Genomic DNA, 22789 nt, shown 5'->3' with positions numbered 1-22789 from the left:
TATCCAAATTTATAAGAAAAATGAGTGTCCAAGAACCTTGATGATCATTAACTTGCATGAGTGGACCTTGAATACTTGAGAATTAGCTATATGCAACTAAAACCATTGGTAATTAAAAGCATCTAGGAAAATACACATTTCTCTTAAAAGTCAAAGTTTGTCACATTTAGAGTTTGTCACATTTAGAAAGTAAACATCCCTAATGAATATTAGGCATTTGATCTTTGCATTGCTTTGAATATTATGATAAATAGTAGTAAGTACCTTCCTTCTCTTTACATTATAGTTTCATCATTATAATAAGACAAAAAACTTTGAGAATTTTTAGTGCTTCCTAGAGAATATATTATGAAGATTTTTTTTCCTTTTTTAAAAAAATATTTTTAGCTGTCATGATGACACACGTCTGTAATTTTAGTGACTTGGGAGGTTCAGGCAGGAGGATTACAGTTTTACAACCAGCCTTGGCAACTTAGTGAGACCCTATCTTTCAATACAAAAATAAAAAGACTGGGAATATTAACAGGTGCCATGATAAAATCACAGTGACAGTTTTAAATTGAGTTTTGATCTTTTAAAATTCATTGTAATTTTGTGAATATGCCAAATAGGAAGAATTTTTTTTCTTTATTCATTTATATTATGTTGTGTTACATACCTTGTGGTGTATTCTTGGGTTTTCTGATTATATTTGACTTAAGGGTGAAGTACAGACTAATACTGTGGTGTTGGGGCATAAATATGGCCTAAGTTGGAGGTTTTTGTATAAATGTAGTCTTTCTGTGGATTAAAGTAAAACACTACTAGAAATAAAGAGTTGGCCCTTTTTTAGCTCCAAGAAATAGGAAAATGATGCTCCTCAGATAGTCCTCAAGGTATATATTTGTACCCACTCTTAAGGTAGAAAATATACAAGGAAGAAAAAGTACAGTGAAGAAAATAGAACCAAACCACTTATGCCCTCTTATGCCCTCAGTGGATCCTCTGCTACTAGTAGGAAGATTTTAATTTATAATGCAATATTTTTTCTTTTTTTTAACTAATTAACATTTTAGTTAAAAAAAAAAAAGAAAAAATATATTGTTGCTTTTATCAGTTGACTTTCATTGTTACGTGACCATCTTAATGAAGTTGATTCCTGTCAAACCCAAGGATCCACCAAAATTAGTACCAGACATATCACTGGAAAAACGAAAATAAAGCCCTGGGGAATCTCTTCTCATAAATACATAGAAACTGTTTAGATATAGTCATTAAAATATAATCCTGTTCCTTCATGCTGTATATGGAGCAGTGTTGTCTGACTTGCAACAGACTAAAATAGTGAAAGTAGGAGTTACTTAGTCTGTCATCTAAACTGACCTGAAATCACCTTAATGTGCTTCCCAATAAGAGTTGAGGTTATTCACTTTAAAATCGATATGTGCATGTCAGGAAGTTCCTATTTTGTATGAAAGTATTCCATATCCTTAGCAATAGATTTTTTAATTTTTTTTTTTTAGTAATAGATGGACACAGTACCTTTATTTGGTATTTTTTATGTGGTGCTGGAGATTAAACCAGTGCCTCATGCATGCTAGGCAAGCGCTCTACCACTGAACCACAACCCTAGCCCTTGATTTTTAACCTTAAGGATTAACTTTTATTTTAGTATACAGATCATATTTGATGGGTAATTTGTGTATTATTATTTTGATTTATCAGATTATAATTTCTGCTAATTTCTAGAAAAGCAGATATTTTTGTTTTAAAGATTATTTTACTTTAACTTATATTTAAATGTATTTATCAGTGTTTAATCAATATTATTTAATTTTTTCATTTTGTTTGCTTATCTTTTTAATTTACCAGTTCTATACCTGAGGTTCTTAGTATCTTGTGAAAGCAAAATGGTATTCACTTTTCCTAATTTTGTCTAATTAAGAATATTCTGGCTTAATATGTGGCAACAGACATCTTAATCTTGTGAAATAATTAAACATGGCTACCTTTAGGTAGTGTTATTCAGCCTATAACATTGCTAGAGAGAAATGTAATAATTATAAATGGATATGTTATACACTAAATTTTTTTCTTCTCCTAAATAGCTCCATATTAATAAAATTATTCAAATTACTAAAGTTTGTATAGAATAGTAATTGGCATTTCAACTTTGTGTGTGTGTGTGTGTGTGTGTGTGTGTGTGTTTGTGTGTGTGGTGCTGGGGCTCAAATCCAGGCAGGGTCTCCTGCATGTTCAGCAAGCACTTTACCACTGAGCTAAATTACTAGCCCCACACAATTAATTTTTTAGAATTTTCATACTTTTATTTAATTTCTTTTCTGGTGTATCTTACTTGGCTGTTTCTGCCTATGCTAAGATGATGTTGTGATATGCTATAAGCCTTATCCTACTTTCTTCAGCTAGGATAAAAGTAGAAAAGAGCTGTTGAAGATCATTGTTATTGATTAAATCACATAGAGTGTGTTTATCCAGGGAAAAGATCATTGTATACAGTAGTAAAGTATATGAAAAATAATTACAGGATTTTTTATTGTAAAAATATGTTAAGCATTTTTATAATGATTGCTGTGACTAAAAGTGACTATTTTATTAACAATATACTGTCAAACTTTAGATAATTTAGTTTAAAAGAAATTTAGTCTGAACTTTTTTGATACAAGCAAATAGAGTTCCAAAAAAATTAATTTGAAGGAATTAATTTTTTTCTCCCATGAATGATTTTATTTAAGCACAGAGGGAGGCTTACTGATTTGTTCTTCAGCCTATATATCTCAAAAGAGAAGATGCCATTCTCGAACTTTTAACACTTGAAAGCATTGTGAGGATTCTCTAGGGAAACCTACATTAAAGAAGTTATAAAAATTCTGCTTGAAAATAAGAAGTTGGACTTTAACTTTATTAAACAGGAAAATAACAGAAGTCCATTATATACATTTTAATTTTTCCCTTAATTGTTTATTCATGTAGGAAAATTCTACTACTGATAAGAAGCATTATTCATTCTTGATATGTTGATGGGTTTTTCTTTTTGTGTTACATATAGTTTTAATGTAATTTTTGACTTCTCAGGTAGAATGAATTGTGGTAAGTAATTGACATTTTTTTTTACAGATTGAGAAAATTTCCTCATGCTTTGCAATCAGAAAAAACTAATAGTAGACATACTGATTTTTCACTGTTTTCATAGAATAATATCTCAATGTTAGACAATCCTAGACTTTTAAAAATCTGTGGTACCCTTGAATCTCTTATATCCCACTAAAGGTTGCCAAGTGTAGATTAAAACATCTCTAAATGATGGAAAATCCTCTCATATCCCTATTAGAGGACTGCTTTGTTAGAAAATTCTTTCTTATATTTAACGGGAAACAATCTCTCATACTTTACACTTCTTCATTTTAGTTCTAGCACCAAAGGCTTTATAAAACAAGTCCAATCTTGGTTCCATCTGTCAACCATCTTCAGATATTTGAAAAATTACAATTTCTCAACTTTTCAAGTGTCTGTCTTAAGGTTAGAAAACATTGTGGTATAGTCAAAAGAGTATGATCATGGGGCACAGTGATGCATACCTGTAAAATCAGCAACTCTGGAGGCTGAGGATCAGGGCCAGCCTTATCAAATTAGTGAGACTCTGTCTCAAGAACCGAAAGAGGAGGGGAGAAGAGGGGAGGGAAAGGTTGAGAATGTGGCTCAGTGGTGGAGCACCCCTGGGTTCAATCCCTAGTGCTGCTCCCCCAACCAAAAAAATAAAAAGCTTTTGGAATGAGTCAGAACTAAATTCAAACCAAGATTAATAGTTTTGTTACCTTGGGAAATTTTTTTACCTGTTAGTCTACTTCTTCATCTGGTAAACTGGGATAAATGATAACTTCAATGAAGAATTGCTACAAGATAATGCATATAGAGCATCTGGCATATTCTTGACACTCAACAAATACTGGTTCTTTCTTCTTTTTAAAATCTTTTTGTTTATTTTTTTATGTGGTTTTGGGGATTGAACCCAGGGCCTTATGCATGCTAGGCAACTGCTTTATCACTGAGCAAGGTATCCACCCAAATACTGGTTTTTGACTAATGTTAACTTCCTCTTCTTCTTCCTCTCTCCTTTTAAGTCCTCCCTTCCTCCTCCATATTTAGAAGAGTGTTTTTAAGAGCACAATGTTATTTATTAGGACACAAATGGATTAAAATAAGGAAGTGTTATTGATCACTTACTTAGTTACTGCCCAATTATTGGATGAAGAGAATTCACCAGCACTTAACCCTTTTACTACATTCATTTTAAAATTGGCAGGAAATGGTAATTTCTATTGAAGATCAGCATCAAATAAAGAATAATGTTCTGCAGGTTTCTTTGGGGATTTAAATATCAGTTCCTTATAACATCTACTTGCTACTCAAAGGAATTTTGCAAACCCTTTTAGAAAGAAAATAATAACCAGAATCCCTTCTATCAGAGGGCTTTTGCAAAGGACTTTTACTTATAATTATTTTTGTATTTTACAATTTGGTTGTTGATCTCTGTCACCACAGTGTAAACTCCAAGGATTATGTCTGTCTGCTTATCATTATATCCTAGTCCCTAATTCAATCCCTGGTGTATGGTAGGCACTCAGCTCATATTTATTATGTGACTAAAATAATAAATCATTGATCCATTTATATCTGATTAGTAAAACTAGGTGTACATGTAAAAAATTTCATTTGACAAGAGTATGACTACTTGGTATACATTCATAATCAGAAAGTTTTGTAGTGAGCACCAGTTTTGCTTTAAATTTAAAGTAAGTATCAGTATCTTATAGGCAACATATCAGTAAGTTTTGTTTTCATTCAGTATGATAATCTCTTAATTGTTTAGACCCTTTTGCTTAACGTAATTATGTGAGGGTCTAAGTATACTGCTGTTGTTTCCGCTTGCCCATTTGGTTTCCTTGACTTCTTTTCTTGCCTTCTTTTGGTTTTATTGGTATGATTCTATTTTTTCTCTATTATTAATTTATTAGTGAATTCACTTTGTTGCTCTAGAGTTTATATTATACATCTTCAATTTATCTGTTTACTGTTATACCAAAGTATAGCATAAGAAATTTATATTTCTAATTTTTCCTTTCTATACTTTATGCTGCTATATACATTTGATTCTTCATATTATAAAACCCACAACATATTATTATTATTATTATTTTAATAACCAATTACCTTTAAAGAAATTTAGGAACAAGGACACCTATTTATCATTTCTGTCTCTCCTCACTTATTTGCGTAAGTCAGATTTCCATCTGGTATAATTTTTCTTCTGCCTGAAGAACTTCCTTTAACATATCTTTTGGCATAGGTTTTCTGATGAATTTTCAAAGCTTTTGTTCTACTAAAGGATGTTTTATTTCCCTTTTATATATGAAAGGTATTTACACTTGGTATGTTTTGCTTAGATTTCTTGGTTAACAGTGGTTTTTCTTTCAGCACTTTAAAGATGTCTTTCCATTGCTTTCTGTCCTCCATGGTTTCTGACAGCCCATCTTCAAACATTCTGATTTTTATTCCTGTGTACCAGTGGCCTATGAACTCCCTTATAGGACCAAATAGTTTGGATGTGTGGGCTACATACCCTCATGGTCTTGGTGCAGCTACTCAACTTTTGATGTAGTGTGAAAACTGCAGTAGAAAAACTATAAATTAATCAGCATGGCTGTGTTCCAGTGAAACTATAAAATCAGGTGCCTGGCACAGGTACTATAGTTTGCTAAATCCTGTTCTGTAAGAACAGTCTCTTAAATGCACATTAAAACTACACTGAGATTTCATCTCACTCCAGTCAGAATGGCAATTATCAAGAATATAAGTAACAGTAAATGTTGGTGAGAATGTGGGGAAAAAGGTACACTCATACATTGCTGGTGGGGCTGCAGATTGGTAATTGATGCCACCATTGTGGAAAGCAGAATGGAGTTTCCAAACTTGGAATGGAACCATCATTTGACCCAGTTATCCCACTCCTCAGTATATGCCCAAAGGACTTAAAATCAGCATACTGTAGTGATGCAGCCGCATTTGTGTTTATAGCAGCTCAATTCACAGTAGCTAAGCTATTGAACCAACATAGGTGCCTTTTAACAGATGAATGGATAAAGCAAATGTGGTATATATCCACAATGGACTATTACTCAGCCATAAAAAATGAATATGACATGTTCTGGTAAATAGATGGAAATGGAGACTATCATTCTAAATGAAATAAACCAATCCCCAAAAAACCAAAGGCTGAATGTTTTCTCTGATATGTGGTTGCTAGCACACAAATAAGTTGTTTGTGTTTATTGCTGGGGCGGAGAATAGAAGTTCATTGGATTAGACAAAGGAGAATGAGGGAAGGGATGGGGAATGGGAATAGGATAGACAGTAGAATGAATTGGACATAATTTTCCTGTGTTCATATATGAATACATGACCAGTGTAACTCAACATCATGTATAACCACAAGAATGGGAAGTTCTTATATATATATATGTCAAAATACACTCTACTGTCATGTCTATTTAAAAAGAACATTTTTCATTGTTTTTTAGCATTTTGATTGTGATGTCCCTTTGTGTGGTTTTCTCTAGTTTTTATTTGCTTGGTATTGAGCTTGTAAATTTGATAGTTTATAGTTTTTTGAAATTTGGAAGAATTTCAACCATTATTTGTTTTAGTTCTTTTTCTCTCTTTGCTCTTGGAAATCCGATTGTACAAATGTTATCCTACTTGATATTGTGCTGTAGTTACTTAGACTCTGTTTATTCTTTTCCTTGCCTCTTTTTTTTTTCCCCTTGTGCTTCTTTTTGAATGATTTCTACTGCTACCTATTCTCTGATATTTCTTTTGTAGTGTGAAATCTGCTGTTAATTCCATCCAAAACATTTTCATTTCATATATCATATTTTTCACATTTTTTATTGGTGCATTATAGTTGTACTTAATGATGGGATTTATTGTTACTATTTGTACATGTATACAATGTAGCAATACAATTTTGTCAATATCCTTCCCTAGCACTTCGCCCTCTCTCCCTGCCTCCCACCGCTTGGTCCCTTTTTTATGCTAATCTCCCTTTGATTTTTATGTGATCTACCCCCATTTTTATTTATTCCTCTTTAGCTTCTGCATCATATATCATTTATTAGCTTTAGAAAATCCCATACAGGTCTTATTTATACATTCTGTTTCTCTCCTTATATGTTCACATTTTCCTCTGCACCCAATTTAAAATAGCTATTTTACAGTCCTGTCCACTCAATCTATTTTTTTATTTTTGGGTCTGTGTCTTTTAATTACTTTTTCTCTTCTGGCTGTGTATCATATTTTCTTGCTTCTTTGTATGCTTGCCACCCCACTCCCTGCCTTTTACATTTTTATATTTTTTTGTTGTTAGCTGCTGGATTTTGCATTTTTGGTTTTAAGTAGTGAGTGATGGATTTTCTTCTGGGGTCCCTTTGATTTCTTTATGGATGCTTTTAGCTTGTGTTAGGAAGATCCAGAATAGTCTTTTTCTTTTTTCTTTCTTTCTTTCTTTTCTTTTTCTTTTCTTTTTTTTTTTTTTTTGTGAGTCTTACCATATCTGATACTCTGATTTAGCATCAGCTTTGACCTGATGCTCTGTGTATTACAAGTTCTGTCTACTTCCATAAGTGTGAACATGATCTGTTTCCAGCTCTGGGAATTGTTTAGCCTTTGGTGTTTTTTCCCCCCTCTACCAGCTGCAGATTGTTTGTTTGTTTTTAGTGATCTGAAGATTGAACTCAAGACCTCACACATGCTAGGCAAATACTCTAAAACTGAGCTACATCCCTGGCCTTATATATAGTTTAGAGTCATGCATGTGCAGAATTAGAAAGCTGCTAAAATTTTAAGGAGACCCCATTTGCAGATCCCTGGAGTTTTAAAAATAATTTTGTTTTTCTTTGTGACTCCAGTAGTGTATACCCTGCAAATTCTAGCCACCTAAGCCTCCTTGAATTCTAATCTCTGTCTTTTCAACTCAGCAAGATTAGTTGGTTCTGTTTGGCTCTCCCTCCCTGTGCTGCTGCAGCTTGAACTGCCTCCAGGCAGTAAGCTTGGGGAAATTAAAGGACTAGTTTTCTATTCTCTCAGCATTAAAAAAAAAAGAAAAAGAAAGAAAGAAAGAAAGAAAGAAAGAAAGAAAGAAAGAAAGAAAGAAAGAAAGAAAGAAAGAAAGAAAGAAAAGAAAGAAACTTGTCCCAGTGTCTGAAAATTTTTCTTATTTTTGTCTGTTTTTTTAATTATTTAGGTGGAAAGATAACTCCCTTATCATTTAATCATTTAATCCTTCATAGGTAGTAACAATTCTAATTACAGACACTGTTGATAAATGAAATGTTATTATTTACTTTGAGAGAATGATAGGTTACTTAGTTAAGAACTAAAATTAGATAATATGTTTCAAGCTTCAAAATGTTTTTCACACATTTAAAATAATATTTTTTAACTGATGACTTCTCACTGTGAACTCCTAAAATAGATTGTTATTTGATTACTGCAATTCTTATTTTTGTCTTGTTATTAAAACCAAAGCATAGGCTAGTAAATTAGCATTTGATATGATTTTCATATTTGAATATTTTATAGTTCTTATTTTCAAGAAAGAAATAATAAAATAATAATTGATTGCCTTATTGTATTCAAAGCTGAGGATATTTTGGTAAAATTTAAATATGAATATCAAAAACAGATCAGAATATAGTGGAATCAACTCACAAATTATTGTGTGAGATACAAAACTAATGCCCAGAAAAGAAATTAATTCTTGGTGGAATATTAGAATAGACTTTACTTAGAGGTGATACTAGATCTAGGCCTTAGAAAATAAATAGGTATGGAAGAGTAGGAAGAATTAGATTGAAATATTTCATTCTCTTTTCTATTTTTTAACAAAAATTGAATATTATGACTGTTATTGTTTGGATGTGAGGTGTCCCCCAAAAGCTCAAATGTGAGACAATGCAAGAAAGTTCAAAGGAGAAATGATTGGGTTCTGAGAGCCTTAACCCAATCAGTGAATTAATCCCCTGATAGGGATTAACTGAGTGATAACTGAAGTGGTAGGGTGTGGCTGGAGGAGTGAGAATTGGGGATGTGGCTTTGTGGTATATATTTGTATCTGGCAGCTGGAGATCTCTTTCTCTGCTTTCTGATCATCATGTAAGCAGCTTCCCCTGGCCATGTTATTCTGCCTCATCTCAAGCAGTGAGGAATGGAGCCTATTGTTCTGGTCAGGTCCTTTCACACAGTGGTAAAAAAGCTAATGAAACAATGATTTTAAGGGTTTTTCCACCCCAGAAACAAATATTAAATGTAATTAATGATTTTATGTTCTATTAATATATTCATCTTTGTTGGATAAGTTTGTGGATTAATTTTATTTTGCTCTGTAACAAACTTAGTGATTTAAATTGTTATTATCTCACAATTTCCATGGGTCAGGAGAATAGGCATGACTCAGTTGGGTCCTCTGCTTAGATCTCAAGGCTTTATAATCCAGGTGCCATCTCAGCTCAGTTTCTAAAGCATGTCTGCCATTCCCTCCTGTCCATGGTCCACTATACAGTATGGCTGTTCAATTCTTCAAGACCAAAAGGAGATCATCTTGACTGCTTCCAAAACATCTGTCTATCTGAATTCTGTTCCTCATATCTAGACCTCCTTTTAATGGACTCATCTGATTAGTTTAACATCCTCACCCACTTGTTCTCCCACCTTACCCCATGATAATCTCCTCTTTAATTAACTGAAAATCAACTTAATTACATCCTCAGAATTTCTTCTTTTTTGCCATTTAATGCAGTCTACCCAGAGGTGGGATACCCATCATATTCACTGATCCTGTTCAGTGAACAAGTCAAGGAACAAGTATTCTATAAGGCATGTACCTCAAGAAGAGGGAAACTTGGGGGTGATCTTAGAATTCTGCGTACCACTGTTTGATTTATAATATTAATATTATTTGAAGAGTACAAATCATATTTTATGTAAAAGGCATAGATGGACTGGAGATACTAATAAACTATCGCTGATTAGATAGTTGAAAGCAGTTATTTTCTTGAAGTATAACTGGAACCTTAGTAGATTGTTTTATATTTTTTTATTTCCTTAAAGTATAGCATAACTGAGCTACTGATTATAATTTGAGAAAAGAATAACATTGAAATTCAGGAATTCCTAGTTTTCATTTGCTTACTAATACTTGTGTCCAATTTTGAAAATCCTTGTTTTCTCTTTTTAACATAATTTTAATACTTGAATCTATGATCTCTTAAATATTTTGAAGTTATATGGTAATATTCTCCTAGCAACATGAAGGGGAAAACCTGAATACTATTCACAAGTAGAAGTGCAGTGTTGCTTAGCTACTACCTATCTTTTTAATTTGAAATATTAGGCATTTCAACAATAGGTAGCCCTTAAGCTTTTTAAGTGTTTGCTCATGACACATTGCAATGTTTTATATATGCTTTTCACCTTTGTATTATAGTTGTTATTTTGAAAGTTAAAAAAAGGAGGAGTGTATTTAATAATAGTCAGTAGAGTACCTTAACTGCATAAAATCAGTCATTTTATAAGAAACTTTAATGGACACAAATGAAATTATAAGATATACTTTAATATGAACTTACCTCAAATAACAGCTGTACTAAAAAATGTAATAATTATACCAATCTGTCATTTGATTATAAGTAAAATCATTGTAGAATGTCTAAAAATGTTATATATAGTAGTTTTAAAAATAGCAATATTGTTATATGGCAGCAATATCATTAAACACATACTGAAAAAGCATTTTATCATATTGTATTGCTGTCATGCTATTCATGTTACTCTTAGTTAAAGTAGCATATCAAGCGCTAAATAATTTTATTGCTGTGAACCTCCCAATTTTGAAAAGAATGTATGAAGATTCAGTATTCTTTGAATAAAAACTTTTCTGCATATTCCCCCACAAAATTTAAAAAGTACATATCCATTATGTCTACCTTTTTCAAAGAGATTAAAATCCACCTAAAATCTTACTTCTCCCAAAGGAACACTACTAAGACTTTAATGTATTTTCCTTCTTTGAATATTGTTATAGAAATACAGATCATATTTCATATTCAATTTGTATCTTGTTTTTATATCCTTATTACTATAGGATAAGCATCTCTCCAAGTCATTCAAATGGTTTGAAAACATTTTTATGATTGTTTGATATGTGGATATACAGTATTTCCCCTTTTATTTACAAAGGTTTTTTTCTGATTTTTGTGATGTAGATAAGACTGAGACAAAAGTATTCATGCCAAACCTTTATCAGCATTTCCAAGTTAGATCTAGGAGTGAGAAGAAATGAATATTTTAAAGACCTCTGAGCATGCTAATATATTATTTTTCTGAAAAGTTGGCTATCCTAATTAACATTTACTAGTTTAAAAAGAGGAAATACTTAACATTTTAATTAAGAAACTTGAAGTTTTTCAAATGTGAATTTGTCATTTGTAATTGTTATTTTGTGAAAATTTTCATTTCCCTGTTCCATTTAATAATAAATCCTATGTCTTGTTGACTTGGGGGAAATTCATTTATCTCCTTTCCTGTCACATTTTCCCATTTATTTGACATACACTTTTGAAATACAAATCTTTTAAAAATTTGTTTTAAAACTCTCTTCATTTTTTATTTTCACTCATTAGATTTAGGCTTATAAGTTTCTTTACTGTTCAGATTCTTCTACATTTTATCTCTTTATTTTCTGTATTTCTATTTAATTCTAAATCATGTAAAGTGTATTTTGGTGTTTCTAGTGTTGAGTTAGGAACAAAGCTGATTTTTTTTTTCAAATTCTTATTCATTGTTAGAGTACTGGAAAGAATAATATTCCCTTGCACACTCATTTGTGATAGCTCTTTTGTCATATATAAATTCTTGAATACTGGAGTGATTGCTGACTTTCTGTTCTGTTTTATTTATTTTTCTGTCCTTACATCAGAACCATATTATTGTTTATAAAGTTATATCTTTTTTTGTTACTGTTTACTATTTACCCTTTTCTATAGAATAATATAGATTGTGTACTTGACATTTCATGTTAGAGGTATTCCCACTTGTTTTTCTTTTTCATTTCGTTTTGTCTTTTTTATTACTATTGTGAATGAAATTTTTTCCATTTCTGACTCTTTTTTTAATTAATTTTTTATTTGTATATGATAGCAGAATGCATTACAATTCTTATTATCCATATAGAGTACAGTTTTTCATATCTCTGGTTGTATACAAAATATATTCACACAAATTTGTGTCTTCATACATGTACTTTGGATAATAATGTCCATCACGTTCTACCATCATTTCTAACTCCATGCCCCCTCCCTTCCTCTCCCACCCTTCTGCCCTATCTAGAGTTCGTCTATTCCTCCCATGCTCTACCTCCCTACCCCATTATGAATCAGCCTCCTTATATCAAAGAAAACATTCAGCATTTGGTTTTTGGGGATTGGCTAACTTCACTTAGCATTATCTTCTCTAACTCCATCCATTTACCTGCAAATACCATGATTTTATTCTCTTTTATTGCTGAGTATATTCCATTGTGTATATGTGCCACATTTTTTTTTATCCATTTATCTATTGAAGGGCATCTAGGTTGGTTCCACAGTTTAGCTATTGTGAATTGTGCTGCTATAAACATTGATGTGGCTGTGTTCCTGTAGTATGCTGTTTTTAAGTCCTTTGGATATTCTGACTCACTTTTATTCTATTAAGTGTTCAAACATTTATCTCAAATCTGAGCTCTCTAATTTATCCTCAGTGATTATGAGAGTTGTGTGTTGATATCTAATTATAATATCTGCAAATAATGAAAATTTACCTTTCCTTCCTGAGGGTTATATAGGATTGGCCAGAAATTCTAGAGTAATATGGCCAATAAATGTTAATAGTTAATGTGAAGGATGACCCCTCTGGAATGAAGATCTTCAAGGATGAGGCAGAAGGGAGGGAGTGACCTTTCTAGGTGTTAGGGCTGACTTTGGGGAGAGTGGTTCTGGTTTGTAGGTTCTGCCTGGGGAAAGAGGAATCCTAGACAGGAGATGAGAGATTCCTTGCTTTTGAATCCTTCAGGATGCCAATACCTTTCAGCATGTCAAAGCACCATATTGGGATATTTTGTTCTGAGCCCCAACACCTGCCCCAACACTTATTGTGGCCCATTTCTGAACCCACCTCAATTCATTCAGTTAACTGGCATCTCTTAATGCCCATGCCCCAAATTCATCCTTAATTTCTCATCTTACATCTGCTCTCTTTTTTGACTTATATATTTTAATGTATTTTTGTTTTGTGCATAATGACACATGAGTATATTTTTTCACTGATTGGTGTATCATCAAAATAAAAAGAATTTCCTTTATAACATTTAAAAAATAGTTATTGCTGGGGCTGGGGTTGTGGCTCGGCAGTAGAGCGCTCACCTAGCACGTGCAAGGCGCTGGGATAGATCCTCAGCACTACGTAAAACTAAATAAATAAAATAAAGACATTGTGTCCAACTACAACTAAGAAAAAAATTATTATTGCTAATAGTAGATATTCTTGTCACAGAAAAGTTAAAACTCATGTCTAAGGAAAACTCTAGTCAATCTTTATTAAACTTAAAGTCGTACTTAAAAACATCATCCTTAATCTGAGATTAGATTAACTACATCGAAGGTTTATCATGGATAAAGTGCATAAAGATCTTAGGAGATGTACATTTATCCATCAGGGGGCAACATCTGATTACCACTAATTGGTAATTTTAAAAGGAAAGGAACTGGACTTAAGCTCTAGACTCTAGTCGGGAGAAGGAGGCCACAGTGAAGCTGGGTAAGTTAGTTTCAGATTTCCCCACTTCATTTCCTTGAGAGCAGTTTCTGGCATGGTGACAGCTGGAGTCTCTCCAGGAAGACTGTAAGGGTGAGTAGCATTGCAGATCCCCTTAGTGAGGAGAGTAGTAGAGAACATTCACAAAACTTAGCGCAGCAGGTGTTTTGTATGGATGACTTTGAGTCCAACAGTGATGAGTCAGGTACCTGTGGAAATACTTGGGTTGTGGACTTTAATGCTGATTTGGTAATGAGGCTAGAATCCTCACTGAAAGAAGGTCAGAAGGGATTATCTTGACAAACCTTCCTCATTCCAGCAAAGTTCCTGGTGGACAGGAGATCAATTACCTGCCTTTCATACTACTCTTATTTATACTGTTGTTGCAGAAAGCTACAAGAACGTATATGGGAACATTTTCTGTTTTATTATGATTTTTAAGAATCAAGGTTTTGCCTTCCACATTGTCACCTCATTTGATATATGTCATAGCTTTTGATACATAACAAACCACTCTAAAACTTAGTGACTTAAAACATTTATTGAGCTCATGATTCTGGAGGTTGGAAATATAGGCTGAATATAGCTGGGCAATTTGCTTTCTCTTGAGCCTATGGTCAACTTTGGATTAGTTAGCAGATTTTTCTGGGAGTTGGCTAGTTATTGGCCAGGAGGACCTTAGTTCTTCTCTACATGGTATCTTTTCTTCAGGAAGCTCAGGCTTTTTCTCATAGGTCTGAGAAAGAGCAGAAGCAATAAAAGCGTCTTGAGGCTTTACTTGGAATGGACTGTTACTTGTGTTGCATTCTGTTGGCCAAAAGAAGTTACTAGACCAGCTTATTCAAGGAGGTAGGGATGTAGATTCTTGATTTAAGCTTCTATGGAACCATGTTGGAAAGATATAGACACAGAGATGCATGGAGAATTAGGGACAAATTTGCCATCAGTCTAACACAATAGGGTAAATGAAAGACTCAAAGATGTTCTGGGAACATGTTCCTCCCTAGTCTGTGTAGATTTTAGTTTTGCTATTATAATACTGAATTTCCTTTTAATCTTAGCCTGTGTTATTGTATCTTGTATTCTTTTTCTCTTTATAATATTATCTTGGTTTTGGTTCCTTATTAAATTATATTCAGAGACATTTCCTTTGCATCTTCAGGATATAATTTCTCCTTCATGTATAAGAGTATTTTTCCTCCTTAGAGCCCACCTTGGATTTTTGTTTTTCTTTGGGTGATTTTGGTATTTGCCAACAGTGTGTGGATGCTTCTCATTGTCCACTGAGATACAAATGTCTTCTCTAATCTGTGTTTGATAGGTTGTGATACTGTTCCCAGTAACTGGCAGGTAGTGATCAAATATGACTCTGCTGAACTAAACTAGGATCAAATGCTGCCTTACCACTATGTCTGATTCGGGGGCACTTTAAAAAAGGTAAAATATTTCTTAACACACACTACTTACAAGATTGTTCCTATATTTTCCCCTCTCTGCAGAGATTTTCATGTGAACATTGAAACTTCTAGGATGCATCAAACCATTTTTAGTGCTTCTCCACCTCTGTCATGTTGTTTACTGGGAATTGTATTTAAATAGATGTATAAAGAGGTGTGCCATGAGGAGGCTGGAATGAGTTCCACAACTTGGCTACATAGTAAACTAATCTATTTACTATATGGAAGGCTCCCAAACTGCAGGCAGAAAAAAGGAGTGAACTAAAGTCTCTTTCAGCAGCAGAATTATTATGTTTCTTTGAGTAAAGCAATAATTTGCATGGTATGTAGCAATTAGAAAACTAGGCCAACTATTAACTTGATTTTAGACCTGGCTTTTCAGACTTTCAGATAGTGAAACTATCAGGTTTCTCATTAAAGGTTAACTTAATTTTAGTAGGGTATATTACCATGTTTTTCTGTGCCTTTGTACAAATTGTGAGAAGATGGGAGGGGCTATACTGAGGGATTCTAAATGAGATGCCTTCCTAAACTGAGTCCAAAGTATATTCAACTAATGCATTTTCCATTGTTCTTCATCAAAAAGATGTAATGGAGATACAGCAATAAAAGTGATAACTGTAAATAGTTTTTGAAAGACTAAGATTTGCTGCTTTGTTGGCATATATTGTTACAATGTGAGTAAATGTACCATTTTATTATAATTTTTGTAATTATATATATTTCTTAGTCCTCCATTATTACTTTCAGAGTTTGCTCTTAGAAACTTAGCTGTAGCACTTTGCTTTTTTCTGTGGGTCTCTCATGGACATCAGTGGTGTGGATGAGACACATGACTATCAAGGAGGTTGAAGGACCAGGAAGAGTGCATCCACAATTCTCCAAACCAGTTTTGGAATAAAAGGTCAGAGTAGCTGACAGAGCTTATTCTTGGGTCTTCAGAGAAATGACTACTTCCAATAATGTTGTTTTTCTTAGTCATCTTATTTCTGGCTGCTAAGTTTAAGATCTAGTGGTAAAATTACTAGGGAATCCATCTCATTGGGAAGTAATAAGAGTTTCTATAAATGCAGAAGTACAATTTACTGTTAACTACTTGATTATTACTTCTGTAATCTCATGATAGCTTAAATGATGTTCATTTTTCTTTGAACATGACTTGTTCTAAACACCTCCTGAACTCTTAGCACTGAAGCTCTTTATTTTGGTTTGTGAAACAATTGTCTATGGCCTGTTCTTCTCAGTTAAGAGTTTACCTTTAATGCCAAATTTTGAGCATATTTATTTTAATTTTCCTATTGTAGTAGCGTGTGTGTGTGTGTGTGTGTGTGTGTGTGTGTGTGTGTGTGTGTTTTCAAAAGTCTTTTAAATTAGAACCTCCTAGTTAGGGGAAATAAGAACTTTGTCTCCCTACCTAAGTCAGTGCTCTTAAGCTGGGTTCCCAGGGAACATCTGCAGGCTGTTGTATAAAGATGGGCTTCCACTAATAATGTTTAGTGGTAATCTTTTTTTAGGTTGTGGGAAAGTAATTTTTGTTTTTAAACATTTTTAGTGCTTTCATGTGACTTATCAATTGTTTGATTAGTAGAAAATAAACAGGACAAAAACAGAGTAGTAAGCTGTATGGTTCACATACTTGTTTTTTCTTTGACACATGCTTCTGATATTTTTATTTACATTACCTATTTTTAATACAACTGTGCTTTACGTTAATTACTCTAGATTTTCTACTGAAATTAAGGTTTGCTACAGCGTTACGCAAAAAGCATGGTGACTTCCAGGCACTCTGCTATTTGAATGGTTTGAGAACTGCTAAATTTATTATTTTTTAGGATATCAGAGGGTATGAAATGGACATTATGTATGTGTATGATTGCGTGAATGGTGCAACCTTGCATTATGTACAACCAGATAAATGAAAAGTTGTGCTCTGTTTTGTGTACAATGAGTCAAAATGCATTCTGCTGTAATGTGTAACTAAATAGAACAACAAACAAAAAAGATAGCAGAGGGTAAGAACTTTTATCATCATCCTTAACACATATGACCATAAGCCATTGAGGACTTTTGAATGGAAAGTAACATGAGGAAAATTGGACTTAATGGATAATATTTTGGGGGAGTTTTCTGAAAGAAGTGGTAGAAGGTGAGAACAGGCAAAGGAAGGAAGATAGAATATAACTATTATAAACTATGTGTCAATTCAGTTCATATTAAGCATTTGATTAAAAACTCCTAAAACTCTAATATTATAATCCAAATTAAGATATTAAGGTGTTATTGGCTCCCTTGTTTGAGAAGTTAATTTTGAATTGATGAAAGTTGATTCTCATAACTATTATAATCTTGACCAATAATTCAATAAGTAGACTCATTAAGAGATGTTTGTTACAAGTCTCCAGTTATAGGGCCATAATTAGACTGTTGAAAAGTCAACTCAGTGGAGAAGACTGGTTCTTGCTGGGCAAAAAAAACATAGAATACACCTGTCTTGGTATTATGAGGTGGGGAATGGAGAAGGGCATGTAAAATGAACTCAGATGAATTTTGACCTTAGGATGTATTGCATAGAGATAAACAATAAAGGCAACTAGAATAGTAGGTAGCAGTAAAAGTCGATAGTTATGGATCAGTTACTATGAGAATTCAAAGAAAAATCTGGAGGAGTTAGCATTACTTGAAATAGTGAGTTTTGAAAGGGCATAACATTCTACATCAAGGGAGAAACATGATCAAAGACACTGGCCTCCAGACAAGTGATTGTTGAATATCTGAAGGAATGACTGAAGTTGGGTAGCATTTGTTCTTGCACTGATTTATTCAGTATGACACACAAGTTCCTTTTGTGTGGCAGGCCCTGTGGTAGGTCAGTGCTGGGAAATTAACAAGGTGACCCTCATGGAACTATAGTCTAGGAGAAACAGATAAAACTGAAAAACTAATGAATATCTCAACTCAAAAGTGAGAAGGACTATAAGACTACTGAATAACTTTAGTGAGGAGAGTTGGTGAATTGGTTAATCAAGGAAAGCCCCATTGAGGAACTAGAATATAAGCTAAAACGGATCTTTGTTAGGAGCCAGTTTACCCTTTGGAATATTTATTTTGTTTGAAGTCTTTACCATTGTTGCTTTCCCAATGGATTTAATTTGATTAAACTTACTTCCCTTTAAAACATGGACAGTGAAATTTCTCTTTTCCATTAGTATTAGCTTTATCCATTGATGAATTATTTGCCTATTGTTAAATTGACAATGTTATCCCTCTTTTGCAGAAACCGAAGCTGAAAGACTGGCATCCTCCTGGGGGTTTTATTCTGGGATTATGGGCACTCATTATCATGGTTTTCTTCAAAACTTATGGAATCAAGCATATGAAATTCATTTTTTAAACTGAAGGACATATGAAGAAGAATATATTGAAAATTTCAACTTTGGATACAAATTTGTTATTATGTGTTTTTTAAAATACATTACTCTTGTGTAAATTGGAAAAAAGTATAAGAAAACTAAATGTAAATGAACTATTGACTTCATAACTTAAAAATATTTGTAATGCAATCGATTATTGGCCATAAATATATTTCATTTTTTTCATTTTGTGTATCATAGAAACAAATGGGACAAAGAGATCAGAGTAGATTGATTCTTTTTGAAAATAATAGTTTCCTCTAATCTTATCCTCTTTTCTTTTGGAAAAGAAAAAATTGTGGGACATTAAATTCTCAGTAAATGATGTAACTTCTGTTAATAATTTTGTGTATGTTCTATCAATTATGCATATATCTTTCCCAAAGTAGAGTTCATATAAAATACTCAATTTTATAACTTTTCATTTTATAATATATTATCTACCTTTTCATTTTCCTTGGATATTCTTCAAGAAAACATTGTGAATGACTGCATAATATCCCTTGTATGAGTTTATAACAATTTATTTAACAGTCTTCTGTTATTGGACCACTTACCTTAGGTAGTTTCCAGAGCTTTCCTTTGGTTTATTCTTAAATGTATTATTATTTTTTTATTAATTTATTTATTTTAATTAGGTATATATGACAGCAGAATGCATTTTGATTCATTGTACACAATTGCAGCACAACTTTGAATTTCTCTGGTTGTACACAATGTAGCGTCACACCATATGTGCAGTCATACTGTACCAAGGGTAATGATGTCCATCTCATTCCACCATCTTTCATAACCCCCTCCGCCCCACCGGCACCCTGTATTATTATTTTGCTATCAGTTACTCCAGAAATTCTGCAGGTTTAATTATAAATAAAAATGAAAAATCAGCTCCTTTATCTATAATACTGACAATCTTAAGGACTTTTTTGTTGTCAGTAGTTGATCTGAGAAATTTTCAACCTTTGTAAATCACATACTGACTTCCCAAATAAATATACATTATTGTTTTTCATTTCTAAGCATATTGTGATTCTCTAGACTTGATCACCTCCTCTTCAAGTTTCTCCTTGAAAGAGAAGGTCAACAAGGACTTTATTTCATTCAGGTTAAGCTAAGTCTTGCCCACTGGCTAGATCTACCCTTTCCCTCAGGACAGTACGCTAAAGTAGATGACTCTCATGGAAACATACACACTATGGTCCTTCTTATCTGACAGATATATCACCCCTCTCCTGGCCTTTGATAAGATGCAAGAGCTCTTGTCTCTATCACTGACTTTTAGCCTACCAGCCATCTTCACGTTTTTCTTTAAGACTGGAAATAGTATTGAGATTGTGCTTTGTGATTAATGTCAGACACTGATTTTTCTTTTCAAACTTTTGTATATGGGGTGGAGGGGAATGACTGAAAATTCAGTATTCATGTCCCAGGGAAACTTTTATGTGTTTTATCTGTTTTTGTTCAAGAATTTATGTGTTAATCTTTTTTCATTGCAAAGATCAGTTTTATAGTTACAAGTAAGATCAAGAAGATAAACTTCTTTCATAATAAAACCTCTTAATATTCCTAAGAATTTGTTTACCTTTTAACAGTTAAATATTGTACTTTAGTTACATGCAGAATTGTTATATTTTCACAGGCAAAGGATAGTTAGGACAAATAATTTTGAGATTTTTGCTGGCTGAGTTTATTTTAATTGATCTTTTTATTGGTACATTATATAAATGAAGAAGAAAAAATACATCTAATTTATATAAAGAAGGATCTTTTTGTACCTAGAAAGGAGGAAAAACAAACTTAAATCGGAATAACCTCATCTTAGTGGTACAAGACAAAGTTTGAGCATATCACCCTCCAGACATACCCACAAGGTCATAGGCACCATGGTGGGGTGGAGCTAGTTAGTGTGGTAAAGGAATTATGATTGTTCTTGAGCCAAAGTAATTTAGCCTGAATATAATGAAACATACCCTAATGGTAAAGGCTGCTGGAAAGTAAAAAGATTCCTCTTCAGAGGCTATAGAAGGTGCCCTTCTTAGTTAAAACCAAACTGGGAAAAGTAATCCTGGATATAATATACAGGATTAATTTTGCCTAGACAGAGTTTCAAAGGGCAATTAAATTTTTCTCTTTCACTATTGAATTTTCAGAATATAGTTAAAGGAAAAAGCTTAAAATATGTTAAAGTTTAGCTCATAACCATAATATTTTTACATAAAGTATATTCTGCTTTTAATAATAAGCAAATCCTGTGCATATGTAAGTGGGTATACTTAGGAAATATTTTAAGTGCAATTAAATGGCTTAGAGTTTAAATGATAATATAAAAGCACATCCTTATATGTATTTTCCTTGAGCCACAAAGAGCTGAACAACAAAGAAGTGTTTTGGTTTTTGTTCCTCCCTTTTCTCATAGTGTTGTTGTGGTAAGGATCAAATGAGATGATGTTATGACTAAAGATTTTGGGAATTGTAAATATGTGGTGGTATTCTTATTTCTGCTTAGGAAGATATTAAGGCGGGAGTTAATGGTGACAGTGCCCCCCTGTTCTGTTCTACTTGTTTATCTTTTAAAGCTATTCAATGTGATTCTTGTTCTCCTTGCTATTCTCTTTCTCCTCCCCCACCATGTCCTTCAGGGAGAAAAGAAATATAGATAAATAGATCCCAGCAGACATGTCCTGACATTTCAGGGAGGGCCAGGGTATAATGATGCCATCCTGCAAAGGCAGCCTGTGTGAAAAAAAGAAACCAAATGATGTGAATTTTAAAATTACAAAAGATATTTATATGCAGCTTATGAAAGGAAAGTGTAGTTTGAATGCAAAACTGATTAAATTGGATCAAAAAATTGGAATTAAATACAAATATAATGCATGCATTTATGGTTTCAATTTTTATATTTTCTCAGCTAGTTGAAAGTGATGACTCCCACAGCAAGCATAACTCAGTTTGCTTCTGCTTACTGAGTATTTTCTACTATGGTATATGTTGATAACTTTTCTTCCATTATGTATGTTGTATAGCAGAGTTACAGTTACTGTGGGAATTATCATTTGAAACTTTGACTCATGTGTTTTTGGAATCTTTACGATGAATGTTGCATTAACATAGAACCTTTTTCAGTTGATTCTATCAAAATTAAGCCCACCTGTAGTAGATTGTTTGTACATGTGAAAGAAATATTTTATAAATGTACCACAAGGTATGACTATAAAATAATGAGATGTATCCATTTTTTCTTTATGGTATCCAGCCTCATTACTTTATTGTTCTGATTCAACCCAAAGGCATTTACCATGAAGAAAGGGATGTCAGGATTGCTGTTCTGTTGTTACCTGCCCTATTTCACATGTATCTGCTGCTGAAATAGAAAAGTCTTTCAATTCATGGACAATATACCCTGATAGTGGTAACCAGGCTTTTTTTTGTTTATTCCTTTTGGTACAAAAAATTTACTGTTTTGGAAATGTGCTTTAAAATGTACATTTTGGTTTAACTGTGTGGACTGTTAAAATTGGTATCAGTGAGGGTGTAACCAAGAAACTGGTTATTAAAAATTCATTTATTCCAAACACGGAAGTGTGGTGCTGTCTTTCTTGTTTCACCTTTGCTGCTCACATTCTCAGAGACTTGTGAGGACTTTCAGCTTTGCCTCCGGTATACCAGTCCTGGGGAGTCAGTCCACATTCACTTTTTCCTCTTCTGAGTGTGGAAGGGCCAGTCTGACTGCTAGGATTTTACAGACAACACCATAAGCAAGGGCGGACACCTTCTTAAGGGTTATTAAATAAAGCCATACATATGAGGCATGCCATACATGGCCTGCCTAGTTTATAGAACAGAGTCAGTGTTTTGTTTTTTTGCTGAACAGGACTCTACCTATTTTGCTTCTAACATCCACTCAGCACAGGGGCTGGATGCTCCTAAAGAACATTTGCCTCGCTACTCTGGGACAGTCCTTTTCTCTTTTCAGCAGGTGTTTTTGATAACAGTTTCTTTCCACATTCTTTTAACACTATC

The 22789-nt window shown here is 33.2% G+C and overlaps 1 protein-coding gene across 2 annotated transcripts in view; it reads left to right on the top strand.

Annotated features, from left to right (window-relative positions):
• Window positions 1-22341, top strand: part of Pigk (phosphatidylinositol glycan anchor biosynthesis class K) — a 137395-nt gene extending 115054 nt beyond the window's left edge. For both annotated transcript variants that reach the window (XM_078026543.1, XM_005330689.5), the window contains exon 11: window positions 18631-22341. In XM_078026543.1, the coding sequence (XP_077882669.1) occupies window positions 18631-18747 (117 nt within the window). In that variant the 3' untranslated portion in view covers window positions 18748-22341. The remainder of the gene's footprint in view (window positions 1-18630) is intronic.
• The last annotated feature ends 448 nt before the right edge of the window (window positions 22342-22789 follow it).

Source organism: Ictidomys tridecemlineatus, chromosome 11 (genome assembly GCF_052094955.1).
Source record: "Ictidomys tridecemlineatus isolate mIctTri1 chromosome 11, mIctTri1.hap1, whole genome shotgun sequence".
NCBI classification, from domain to species: Eukaryota; Metazoa; Chordata; class Mammalia; order Rodentia; family Sciuridae; genus Ictidomys; species Ictidomys tridecemlineatus.
This window is presented reverse-complemented; position numbering and strand designations above follow the sequence as displayed.